Here is a 13564-nt window from a genome sequence, read left to right as displayed (position 1 = left end):
ACAGAAAGGCTGATGAACTGCTCCTGCTTACTGCAGGCGGTTGAGATCTTGAAGAACGCATCGGTGAGTTCTGCCGCTCCATGAATGAGGTGCAGCTGCACAGCCTCGCCATCTGCTGTCCAGTATCCCTCTGCTGTTCTGAGGTTCTGCCATCTCTCTGCTCTGTCTCTCTATCTATCTCTGCCCCTCATCAGGATGCACATCGCTGTCTCCTGCGAGCCTTTGTGGCCCCTCTGGCCTGGGAGGCCCTGGTGAATGGATCTGGTTTTAAAGCTCAGGAACGGGACCTGCTTCTCTGGGCATCCAAGGTTCTCCTCCAGGAGGTACCGCTACCCAGCTCAGCCTTGCCTGCAGAGCTGGATCACCAGCAGCTATCAGACATGTAAGCTGTACCTCCTTACTGGGGCTTGATAACACTCTCGAATGCCGTACATTTCAGAAGCTGATCCGAGTTAGAGAAACTGCAACATGCTGCAACATCAATGACAGTACAGGATATTTACATGGAGTGGTACAATACTAATGCATAATAAGTTTACATAAAACTGTTTGCTAGGGCTCACCATCACCAGTCACCAGTCTGCACACCAGACAGTCAGGGTTTGAGAGAGATAAATGATGTAATGATGCTACATACCCTTGTCAACCACCTTGGGACAAATCTCTGGTGAAGGGCACTAAATAACAAGGAAATTGAGTTAAGATTAGCAGGTCTGTCTCCTCAGGATGGGTGTGTTCAATGACATGTTTGAGTCGATATCCATGGATCAAAAAGTCAAGATCATGAACTGGGCCAAACAGCAAATCAGTCAGAACTGCAGGGTCCCACTGCCTTCTGGACCTAGACCAGCAGGTCAGCAGAAAGCCAGAGGTCTGGCATATGAATTTAGTTGACTAATAACAAATACGTCCATAACATGAAAATGCATTAAGTAATTATAGAATCATTGTGGCCAGTCTCACCAGTAGCCGGCACCACAGACCTCTGTCTGCCTGGCACGTGGCTCTCAGCACAGGTCATGCACATCCTGCGTCGCTTCCTTACCCTGCTGCCACCCTCGGAGTTTAAAAGCGTCCCTAAAGAGCAGGTATGACGCTCTTTCTCAGTATGGAGCTCTGGGTAGTGTTCACAATCAGAGTGTACTGCTATGCTAACATGCGCCTCTCTGTGCCTCTTCATCCCAGCTCTGCCCATTTGTCCAGTCCGACCAGTTTCAAGTCTCTTTCCGCAAACTGGGTGACGATGGTTCCACCCTTGGAAAGACTTTGCTCAGCAGAGTAAAGCAGGACTGTTTCTCTAAGCAGCAGGAGTTCCTCCAGAACCTTGATAAGTGTGTGTTTGACTCTGAATGGGAGTCACTAATGATTACATCACTTCCTGTCACAGTATGCAGCTTCTAAAGCAGCTCTGTGCGGACAGTACTGTGCACCTGTAAATGCAGTGTGACTGGGTTGCTTGTGTCTATCTTGCATCTTTTTTTGCGTCTGTATTTATCTTTACTTGTTCGCTAGACTGGGCCCCCTGACCTGTTTCTATGGCGATGCCACGCCTCTCAATGTGTCCCTGACTGAGCTCCTGCTGCCCCAGCTTGCTGACTGCAGTAACTCCGACGCTGATAAGGTATTCCTGCACCAGCGCCCAGCCTCACCCCAGTCCAGGGTCTTGGCTTCTCGTAGCTACATCTTCACCCATCCCTCTGCCACTCCAGCTACGGACAACGCTGGTGAAAAAGCTTGTTTCTGGGAAGGGGAACCTGAGCCCGGAGTCAGTGATGTGGCTGGGTCCGGCAGTGTCAGCGCTGCCCGCTTCCTGGCTGGCCAACCTGTCCCTCTCCATCATCCAGAGCAACCTGGCTTCGCTGGGTATGGCCAAGTGGGGGCCAGGCCAGGCCCGAGTGCTGGCCAACACCCTACTGCAGGGAGCCCAGGTGGGGGTCTCTGCCTGGGTGGCACCTCCCAGTCTCTCCCATTCCTGCTTCTTCTCTGGGTCTAATCGCAATAAATAATACACGTTTCCCTCTCCTATTCCATTGCAGTCAGTGTCCAATAGCGACTTGCTGTCTCTGGGATCGGTGGTGCGGGGGGTACGCAGCTCCCTGCTGTGCAAGGTGGAAGCCCAGGGACTGCTAGGGTCACAAGGCCTGGGCAGACTCAGCCAGGAGCTCTCCACCCTGCAGAAGGTGGCACTACTAGATGGGGTGAGGAAGGGCGGAAGGAAAATGATTCAAAAGCGAGAGACTAGGACAGTGAGCAGGGGAGGAGGAGCAGGGGAGGGAAGAGTCACAACACACAGACACACACACACACACACACACACACACACACACACAAATGCACATGTAGGGTAAACATATCCTTATGGGGACCGCTCATTCATTTCAATGGGAAAAATGCTAACGCTAACTATGACAACCTTAACCCCTACCCTGCCCTAACCATAACCATAAGTAACCTAAGAAAATACAAGAGTTTTTACATTTTTAGTTTTTTCATAGCAGTCACCGATTTTTATAAAATAGAGTTTTCCCTTATGGGGACCAGGAAACCGGTCCCCATAAGGGAAAAAAAACGGATATTTATCACGTTATGGGGACATTGTGTCCCCATAAGGATAGGTAAACCCGCTCGCACACACACAGACACTAGGGATGTAACTATACACTCAACCCACGATTTGATACGATTCACGATTCTGATTTCACGATACAATTTTCTCACGATTTTTTAAAAGGATGAGCTGCAGACAAATTTATTTAAAAATATTCCTTTATTTATCTTTCTGTGCAAAAGTGTCCTCTTCTTAACAGTGCAACTGAAATTGAATAAAATACTTTTTTAAAAAAAAATCTCAAATCAAAATAAAAAAAACTTCAAATAGGCTACTGTAAATAAACGGTAACACTTTACATTAACTGCACCTTCATAATGCTTTTATACTGCATTCATAAAACTTTCAGTACACCTTCATAATGTATTCATTAAGTATTCATAAAACATTTATAAACGTCATGTACAGCTATAATATACATTAATAACAAACATTATATAATAATAACAAACATAATTGTATAATCATGTAATGTTTGTTATTAATGTATATTAAAGCTGTTAAGGGATGTTAGGATATTAAAGTGTACTTGCATGCTGCTTATTAATGTTCTATAAATGCATTATGAAGGTGCACTTAATATAAAGCGTTACCAAATAAACTAAGGCTTGGATGTGCAACTTTTTAGCGTGGTTTGCCCTTTTAATAATCTTCGCTCTGGCGGTAGTGAATTGATGCTGAAGCATGTTCGTTGTGCTATTTGTGTATGTTATCAGTCTTTTACAATGCTTGCACGCAGTTTTTGTCTTGTCTGTGCTTTTCTCGCCGTTTTCGTTTGTGATTACCGGAAAGCTAAAATGCTGCCACACCACCGATTTAAGATCGGGGGGGATGTCCTCAATTTCAAATTCTCTCGCCATCTCGATCGCATTCGGTCAAAACCAAAAACTAGACGTAGACGTCGACGTGAATAGGCAGTGACATCTGACGTCGATCTGACGTCGTGAAATCAAACGTAATATTACATCAGTTTTTCTGTTAAGTAAAGTACCGTCAAGTACTCCTAAAGTAGCGATTCATTTTCCACATCAGCCGGTTTAAATACATTTACATCGATTTTTAACCGATTCGCGAGTCATCGTTACATGCCTAATAGACACACATGTAGACACAAACACACACACAGACACACACACTACACCGCCACAGCTGATGCTGCTGTCTGGCCCCCTCCAGCTTCACAGAAACATAAGCATGCCGGAATTGGTGAGCGGACTCCCAGACGGGCTGCTGTCCCATGTGTCCCTGGAGATGCTGGCAAAGGCCAGGCTACAGTCTGCTGAGCAAGTGAGGGACCGAAGCTGGAGCCGTGCCCAGGTGACAGCCTTGCGCCCGTCCACCATAAGGGCACCTGCCCTGGCACAGCCATCTGCCCATCCACAACACAGGGGGCACCTGCCCTGGCACAGCCATCTGCCCATCCACAACACAGGGGGCACCTGCCCTGGCATAGTCATCTGCCCATCCACAACACAGGGGGCACCTGCCCTGGCACAGCCATCTGCCCATCCACTACACAGGGGGCACCTGCCCTGGCACAGTCATCTGCCCATCCACAACACAGGGGGCAATACAGGGTGAACCTGCCCTGGCATAGTCATCTGCCCATCCACAACACAGGGGGCACCTGCCCTGGCATAGTCATCTGCCCATCCACAACACAGGGGGCACCTGCCCTGGCACAGTCGTCTGCCCATCCACAACACAGGGGGCAATACAGGGTGAACCTGCCCTGGCATAGTCATCTGCCCATCCACAACACAGGGGGCAATACAGGGTGAACCTGCCCTGGCATAGTCATCTGCCCATCCACAACAAAGGGGGCACCTGCCCTGGCATAGTCATCTGCCCATCCACAACACAGGGGGCACCTGCCCTGGCGCAGCCATCTGCCCATCCACAACACAGGGGGCACCTGCCCTGGCACAGTCATCTGTCCTCAGCCGCTCACACTCATCTCTCTCTGTTTGCAGGCTGCCTTCATCATGAGCAAGATTCTGAGTGGGAAGCTAGCTCTGAAGGAGCTGGGGTAAGAGTCAGCGGCGTGGTGCCATGTCACTGTACCACCTTATAAGGTGCCCACTGGAGTCCAGATATGTCCTCTCCCTTTTAAGGAAGCTGGGTCCAGCAGTGCAGGGCGTGACCTGTGAGATGATCAATAGAACTAATCAGAGTGATGTCATGGAGATGATTCAGATGCTGGCTCTGAACGCACAGTGGCTCTCCAGAACTCAGGTTTGATCACAGTCATGGTTTTGGGGTTCAGGTTAGGATAAGCTTATACAGTGGTACCTCAGAACTCGAATTTAATCTGTTCAGAACTCCGGATTGAATCCTAAAAAGTTGTGATCGAATTTCCCCCATAAGAAATAATGGAAAACCAATTAATTGGTTCCCGGTCCAAAAAATTACATCTAAATATGTTTTTTTAGCATTTAAACACAAAATGAACCAGATAAAACAAGAAGAGCATATACTGTATGTTACGGCTGGTCAAGAAGGGAGACAGAGATCCAGGAATGCAGGGATAACAAGCCTTTAATGAGTCGAGTTTGGGATAAGCACAGGAAGGGCACAGTCCTGCAGAGAGATGGAACGCTGGCTCCTCAGCCCAGGGGAATCCGTCCGACGAATAGACACAGGACCAGGGAACACGAGGAGGGGAGAACAGAAGAGGCTGGACTCGGCAGGACAGGTAGGTCAAGTACGGGAGCTGGTCTGAGGACGGAAGGCAATAAGGTAAGGATCGTACATGAGGTAAACAGGTAAGGCGGGGGAAAGCGGGTAGACAGAAGACTAGAAGAATGCTCAGCATGGCTTCGTAACATCGGCACAATACTTCGCGAGGAAGATCTGGGTTTGCTCAGCTTTTAAAGGAGGCTAATCGTCTGTTGACGAGTTGCACCTGTCTGGTCCCGCCCCTGTGGGCGTGACACTGTACTAACACATCTAAGCACATTTATCAAAACAGTAATTTGTAAAGTAAGAAAATAAATGTATCCAAACAATGTGTAAAGTTAAAAAAAACAATGTGTCCTGCTCCGATCGTCCGCTCCTTCCGTGTGCCACGCCCCCTCGTTAACTCCGTGTGGAATACCCGTGTGATCAGCTGTTTCTGGTTGTTGTCATTAGTCCTCTGTATTTCGTCCGCGTTTCAGTTTGTTTCCCTAGTCCAGTCATTGTATTGTCCGTCTGTGTTTTGCCTGCCTTACCTGTAATTAAACCCTGTATTCCCCGATACCCTGACATCTGCGTCTTTGTCTCCGTTCCGTCCGGCACAACAATATTATTATAATTAAATGTATTAATGGTTATTAATATTAAAATAATTAATAAGAAATCTTTATTTTTAAATGTATTTTATTATATAATAATAATTACTGTTACTGTCTATCATTGTCTAAATGTATTTTTACTGTCTAAATATAGGCCTATGTATTCAGCTAGTGTAAACATGCAGGATGCTATCACAGCTAATGCCAGGCTTAGACTGAAACCTATGTTTCCGCTGAGAGACGTGCCTGCGTGTACAAGTTATCTTAGATCGGCGTTTACGGTTTGACTTCTGAGATTCAGATCAAGTTCTAGGTAATTTTTTTTTTGAACTGGTTGGTTTGACTTTTAAGAAATTCGAGTTCTAATGAGTTTGAGAACTGAGGTACCACTGCATTTGGAACTGGGTGTCGTTAGGGTTAAGATTAAGGCTGTTATTGTAGCTTTGATGGGAAGTTGCTGAGTATGGATTTTAGGTCTGATTTTATGTGTGACATATGAATTGGTGTTTGAATGTGATTATGACTGGGTTTGTTTTTTACATTGAATGTTAGGGTTCCAGATATAGTGTTTTCACTCTTCCTGAAGATGTTTTATCCAACTAAACGGCTCTGACTCAGTGCCCCTGTCTCCTTTTTAGGCATTGTGTGCCAATGTGAAGCTCTTTTACAACAAGGATGGTAACTTCAGCAACTTCAGCAGCATCGATGTGAACAGCATTCCTGCGGTTATGCTGCTTGAGCTTAAGTGAGTCATCCATGGAAAGCCCATGATCCAGTTAAATTGTATTTGTTACCGATTCAGTAATTTTTCACAGTTGTCCTCCCAAATGTCCTTAACAGCCCTAAAATAATAGCAAGTCTGCCAAAACATCAGTGCTCACGTTTCCTGGAGAAGATGGCCGTCGTCAACATGTCTTCCCTGCCAATCAAATCCCCCTCATGCCAGGCCCTCGCTGATAAGGCTCTGACTTGCCTGGTAAACACTGTCATCATAATCAACCATAGAAGTTCTGCTTGTCTAGATAAAGAGTAATGTGCTTAATTCGTGCATTAATGCATCATTGAAATGAGCAGCCTCACTCTGCACGTGTTGAATTTCCAGGGAAGGAACCTGTCCACGCTCTCACCTGAAGACATCAGTCACTTGGGAAATCTAGTGTGTGCATTAGATGTAAGGCGTTTCTCTGGACTGAGCCCAGAGGCCATTAACGCCAGTCTGCTGGCACTGGCCAAGTGTCCCACCCTCCGTCGTGATAACACAGAGGCCATATTCACACTCCTGAAGACCACATATGGGTGAGTGTTCCCAGCCACATTTTTTTCTATCATGTTCTGGCTCCCAGGTTCTGACGAGTGGTTTGTCTCGCTGTCACCCAGTGACCCCTCAGAATGGACGGCCACCACAGTGATGTCCCTGGGACCCCTTCTGCTGCTGAACGAGTCCATCCTCACATCCCTTCCTTCTGAGGTGCATGATAAAGAGCTCATGATGCATGAGCGCTGTCATCACTCCCTTTACCGTGTTTAATGTTGCCATGCTCCTTGGTCTCTTTCTGTATGTTCCCAGGCTTGGGTGAAGGATGCCCTCATGAACATCAAGGACAGCCTGCCCCAAACTCTATACTCTGGCTCTCCAGAGGTGTTTCCCACGTTGACAGACCTTAATGGCTTGAACAGGAAGCTATTTATCCTCACTACAGGATCTGTACCTGCCCGCACTAAACGAGACGGTGAGAAGTCCCATTAGAAATGGTCTCTTTTACCCAGAATTCTCCTCTGTGCTCTTTACGTAGTGTAGAACCCTACTACGTTTTCTTTACCTTTTGATCGATGCCCCTGCCTTCTCACAACCCCAGTACCAGCATTCTCCTCCATAAGCATCCCCACAGTGCTGGAGATTGAGGACCTAGGAGAGAGAAATGTGTACTGGAGTCCAGCTCAGCTTGCAGGCATCTCCCCCCAAACTTTCAGGGATAGGGTGTCTACCCTTGGGACGGTCCACAATTACAGTGCCATGCAGCTCCAGGCCCTGCGCAATAAAACGATGGAGGTAGGTGGCCTTGGGCATCAGGCAGTACCCGGGTACTCCAGCACGCCGACTACAAGGAGTAGTTGGTCAGGTCTGTTCAGGTACTTGTTCAATCTCTTGTCATCTTGAGACCAGACTACTGTAACTGACTCCTAGCAGGTTCTCCCACATCACACCATCGTTAAGCTCCCTCCACTGGCTTCCTGTAGTTGGACGGATCAAATTCAAAGCACTGTTGCTTGCCTACAAAGCCAAAAATGGAACAGCACTCTCCTATTGAAAAGAACTTATCTCACCCCGCACTGCACCATGCTCTCTCTGATCCTTCAGCACTGCTCGACTGGTCCCACCATCTCTCAAGGCACAAGGAAGACATGCATCTAGACCCGTCTCTGTTTTGGCATCTAAGTGGTGGAATGAACTTCCCCTAGATGTCTGAACAGCTGAGTCATTGGGTGTCTTCAAACGATGACTAAAAACCTACCTCTTTCTGAAGTACTTGGATTAGCACTTCCAGGGTTATGCTCTTATTAAAGAAAAAATGATTACTTGCCAACAGTTTTTTAGAGTGATAGTATTCTTAGCTGGGTTCAATTGAATGAGTAACAGAATGTATTCACTGATGAGAATTCTAAGCACTTATGTAAGTCGCTCTGGCTAGGGGCATCTGCCAAATGCTGTAAATGTAATGTAATGTAGCTGCTGCTGTGTATAGGTAAGGATAAGGGGCGTGTGATGATTACAGCGCGTTGCTGCACCCACCACACAATAAACCACCTCAGGGATGAGAACCTGAGTGTAGCTGTGCAGTGTGTGATACCTCAGCACCACACCAGTCCAAATGGACCAGGTCTGGATGTAGATTAACGTCATAACCAGGACGCTTTGTGTATAGCAAACCCATAAACACACCAGTCTCACTGAATATGTGCATGTCAATTTAAATAGTTAAATCAGTCTGCCCATGAGATTTTTATATATTTGCATAAGGGCCTTTTTTCTTGATCTTGTTTTCCTTGAACTGCCATGTATTCCAGCCTCTCATGTTGCTCGTATTCTCATTTCTATTGTTCTTCACTGGGTGCAGGTCTGGGGTCAGCCAGGGGTGCTGTCCGAGGAGCAGGTGCAACAGCTGGGCTGTGTCACCCAGAGTTTCCTCCACACTGAGCTCCAGGAACTCAACATCAGCTCCCTGGACACCCTGGAGATGCTCTCCTCATGTGTCTGGGAGCAGAGACAGGTCAGCAGGCAAGAGAAGTGGTGAAATGTGTAATGATGATGATAATGAATATTTGAATAGTATTTGAATATGATGAATATTTGATAGTGACGAAGGGCAAACATCTATTTTATTATTATTCCCTGCCAGAGGACAGCAGTGTGGCTTAGGTTTATGAACCGCACTGGTTGCACACCAGCCAAGCTGGGAACCATGGAGATTGTGGGACTGGGCCAGTTTCTGTGTGGACTGAGTGCTAAAGAAATCGGTCAGCTGAGACCAGAGACGTGCAGGTCAGAAGCCCATTCTACAGCGTCCAGATGCAGTGGGCGATGGTGCTGCCAGCAGTGACCATGATGGAGGTGCACTCTGTTGCAGGGAGGCGCTGGGGGCACTGGGCAGGATCCACTGCCCGCTTGATGTGGCCATGCAGCTGAAGGTGCAGGTGCTGGAAGCCATCGGAGCACCAGCAAACTGGTCAGCAGCCCAAGTGAACAGTGCAGGGAACATCCTGGGTCAGTTACAGAGCAGTACTACCATTTAGGGCGCTTTTCTATAGCACCAAGTACTGTACTTTCAGTACTTTCTCTTTTCCATTGATTACTGGTCGAGTACCAGTACCAAAAGTTCCAGTACCGAAAGTGCCAAACCAGCTGGGGTACTTCTGTACTTTGGTGTGGGACTTGGACCGCTTCCTTTGTTGATTGGTTATGGAAATAGCCTGCCGCTGAAACACAATACAAACGCTGCCTTGAAAAGAGTTTTGAAGTCAGAAAATAATGATAAATATTAAGGATAAGATGAGGATGAGATGATGAAGATAAAGGATGAGAAAAAGTTTTGTTAAATATACTAATACAGCACACATATAGCGTGCTGTCCAACCAATGTGATTTTGTCGTTATAAATATTTGGGTATTTATAAAACAAAAAAGGAGTTCATAAATTTCTCTCAAACCCGTCTTTGAGTGATATAAATGGCAAGGATGAAAATGATTACGATTGTCTCGGAGACCACATGCAGCACTCAAAGCAGCGGAGGTAAAAATTTAAACTGATTTTTAAAATATAAAAATCAATAAAAGAAATAAACCTTGCTAAGTTTTTTTCCTATGACAGAGTAACAGAGCAATAATATTTTAGTGAAACTTTAATGCAAACTCCTATAATACAACCTACTATAGCCATTTTTCGAGTTCAGCACAGAATACCCCGCCTCACATTGTTATGTCATTCAGCGCCGGTACCAGTGTTTATGGCATGAGAAAACCAACATCTTGAAGTACCGTACTTTTGGTACTTCCTCAAGGTACCGAAAGTACGGTACTTGATATGGTGGAAAAATGCCCTTATTTCCTGCCCTGGCCTCCTTCCTGCATCTTTCTGCCATATTGCTCCTGTTTGCTTCCTACTGATACCTTTGCTGTCATCAGATGTGCTGCTTGTTGTTTTGCATTACACCTTAGCTGCTTAATTTAATGAAATGGATAGTGGCTGTTTCTGGGGTTTTAAGTGACACTTTCTGGGGTTTTTGACACTGTTGGATCCATAGCCCTTGAGACCCAGAGCACATCAGTGGCCACTTTGTCCAGAAGCTCATGCTGGCTTTAGTAGTTCTCCATGACCTACTGACTAATGGTATGTTTCTGCCCCTCAGCTGCCTTGAATGCCTCAGAGCTGCAGAGCTTGAGCCCCTCTGTGCTGCCCTTCATCCAGCCATCCACCATCCCGCTCATCCTCCCGGCTCTTCTGGCCGTAAGTGTCCCAATCATCCCCCCACCTGTGCTGGCCGTGTCCAGCCTGATGTCCCTCATTCAACATGTTTCCTCTTTATCTCAGTGTTTGATTGTCTGTGTCATGGTGCCTGTTAAGTCCCACTTTTCCTTGCTCCTATCAGACACTCTCACCAAGTCAGCTAAAGGCACTGGGCCCTGATAATGCTGCAGTGGTGACTGAGGCCCAGAAGCAGCCAATGACGAGCGAGCAGAGGGCTTCTCTGGGAGACACAGGAGCTGTGTCCTCCACGGGCCTCGTTGGAACACCTGCTGTTTCACTACCACAAAGGGGTGGTAAGTTCTCTTCATGCACCTTCATGAACCTTCATGCAAAAATTCTGATAAATCTTTATGATGGTAGTAACATTACCAATCAGATGCTTTATTTTTCATTGAAAAGGTTAAAAATTATAAATTATAAATTGTCTTATACAATGATGATACTACTGATAAGGGTATTACTTTAGTATTACTTTAGTATTACTTTACTGATAAAACTGAGACAATAAGACAATCTTCTTTACTTTAGGAGCTCCTGGGCTGAATTCAACTACAAGTGTCATCGTCTTACAGTTATTTTTGTTATTTGTGCTAAAATACAGCTCTGGAAACTATTAAAAGACCACAGCAAATTTTTCAGGCACTCATTTCATAATTTATGGGCATACACCTGTGTAAAACATTCATTTTTTTTGCAAACTCCAGCCTGGCTCTTCCCTGTTTCTCTTTAATGAAGGGCTCCTTCCTTGCTTTATGAGTCTTCAGTCCTGCTTCTAGGAGGCTGTTATGAACTGTCCTAGCAGTGCACTTCACATCACTTAATATTTCCCATTCTTTTTGAAGGTCACTTGTGGTCATCCTCCGATTTATGAGGCACTGCCAAATAAACTGACGATCATCTCTGACATTAGAAAGTCGCTTCAGCTCTCTACCTGGCTGGTTTTTGGTTGTTGCCAGTGTCTCCTGCTTCACCTTGTTCATGTGTACTGCTGATCTAAAAACTTTGAGCTTGGAAGCAGCCTGCTGCTCAGTGTAGTCCTCTGCCAGCCGAACCAGGATTTATCCTGGATTTAAACATGCAGGTTTTTACAAATATAGAGTGGCCTCAATTTTTTCCAGAGCTGTATGCACATTAAAGCATCCTTTAATAGAATTAGTCGTTAGTGAGATTGTGTGTGCCAATAGCCTTTCACTAGCCTCAGTTCCACAAACGGAAATGCCACCATGAACAAAGTCCACATCGCATTGGTCAGCTAGTACTGGCATCTAGATGACCCAGGCCACACAGAAGCATCATGTCAGGTAGACCATCATGAACACAGTCTAGATCGCATCAAAGCGACAAAAAAAAATGCAGATTAAACCAGCCAATGATGCCCCCACACTCATTGGCACACCATGTTTACAACATCTAGAAAATGTAGCTTCCACTTTACACTTCTGATACTCAGACTAGAAAATTCTGAAAAACAAAACACAAACATGCGATGGTGTTGTAATGTTACACCTAAAATACTAATAACTGGATGACCCTGCTGAGCAGAAAGTTCATATGTGGAAGGACAGAAATGAGAGAGTAAAGAGAGTTACAGGGCGTCAGGTAGGATGCAGTCTGTAGAGGCATCACCTTTATTATCTACGTCAATTTATATGCTCATATTTCAGCATTTGCTATTTTATATACTTCCAAGCTTAAAGCGATGCATTACCTTGTATAAACATCAAAAAGAGCTGCTGTCCTGAATAAAACACTATCTGATCTCACTGTTACATCCACTTGCATTCTTGGTTCTTTGTAATATTGTAAACATTATATATGTTGTGAATGTTTCTCTCAAATTTTACATTTCTTTTACTTGCTTGCATGATACTCGCACAATGTTTTGTAGTAAGCTGTTACCAGAAACGCATGGTAATCTTCAGAGAGTAAGTAATATGCTGCATTGAAGTCTTGCAGAAAATACCTTAACAGGGCGGCAGGGTGCCTCAAGGGGGATCTGCCTGCATGTGTGAAAGGGGGGGGGGGGATCTTCGTTTCCGAGCCGCCTGGGAGATATCATCACCTCCCGCGCATCCCGGTCTTCCCCAGTGGCTCCTTCAAGAGGACGTGTCCAGCTGACTCCTCTTGAACTGAAGGAGTAGTGCCTCTATATCGAGGTTCCCTTCAGATCATCAAACTCCTCACTCTGTCACAGGAGGTGCAACAACCCTGCAGTGACCTCATTTTAGCCAAATGAACCTACAAACATGTTTTTGGTCATTACAACTGTATGGCTCTTATTTTACTTAAGGTTGCCTCTCAGCACCATCAAGTTACAAAGCGTAGCTTACCTCTGAAAAGTTGAGAATACGGCATGTTTGTATGGCTGCTGTAGGTTCAGCCGCCTCAGACCCACATCAGAAAATACGGCTCTGGAAATTCATATTTCTCTATCTTGATATAAAACCTCCAAAGCATCGATCTGTCTGAGACACCACCTCATAAGAAATTTGCACTGACCATCTGAATAAGACATTGTCTTTTCTGGAGTTTAACATAATTAATTATGAAAGCACATTTTTAATAACTAGATTTTCTTACTTGAGATTAGCACGAATGCAGTGGGCAGGCTTACAGCCGTGTGACCGCACCCCGCTTTGACTGCCAAATATTTACAG

The 13564-nt window shown here is 45.7% G+C and overlaps 1 protein-coding gene across 1 annotated transcript; it reads left to right on the top strand.

The window, feature by feature from the left end:
• otoa (otoancorin) lies at window positions 1-12660 on the top strand. Its single transcript, XM_023803977.2, has 23 exons — window positions 1-63; window positions 195-382; window positions 726-853; window positions 958-1088; window positions 1186-1331; window positions 1513-1621; window positions 1710-1928; window positions 2037-2198; window positions 3785-3925; window positions 4582-4637; window positions 4723-4843; window positions 6522-6628; window positions 6724-6859; window positions 6986-7179; window positions 7261-7351; window positions 7451-7613; window positions 7740-7933; window positions 9000-9152; window positions 9282-9424; window positions 9510-9646; window positions 10789-10886; window positions 11029-11200; window positions 11436-12660. Exons 1-23 carry the CDS (start codon window positions 13-15, stop codon window positions 11522-11524), a joined length of 3129 nt encoding a protein of 1042 aa, XP_023659745.1. The 5' UTR covers window positions 1-12; the 3' UTR covers window positions 11525-12660.
• Window positions 12661-13564: the final 904 nt, after the last annotated feature.

The sequence above is a fragment of the Paramormyrops kingsleyae genome, chromosome 23 (genome assembly GCF_048594095.1).
Source record: "Paramormyrops kingsleyae isolate MSU_618 chromosome 23, PKINGS_0.4, whole genome shotgun sequence".
In the NCBI taxonomy this organism is placed as follows: Eukaryota; Metazoa; Chordata; class Actinopteri; order Osteoglossiformes; family Mormyridae; genus Paramormyrops; species Paramormyrops kingsleyae.
The sequence above is the reverse complement of the archived record's forward strand: the minus strand, read 5'-3'. Positions and strand labels throughout refer to the sequence as shown.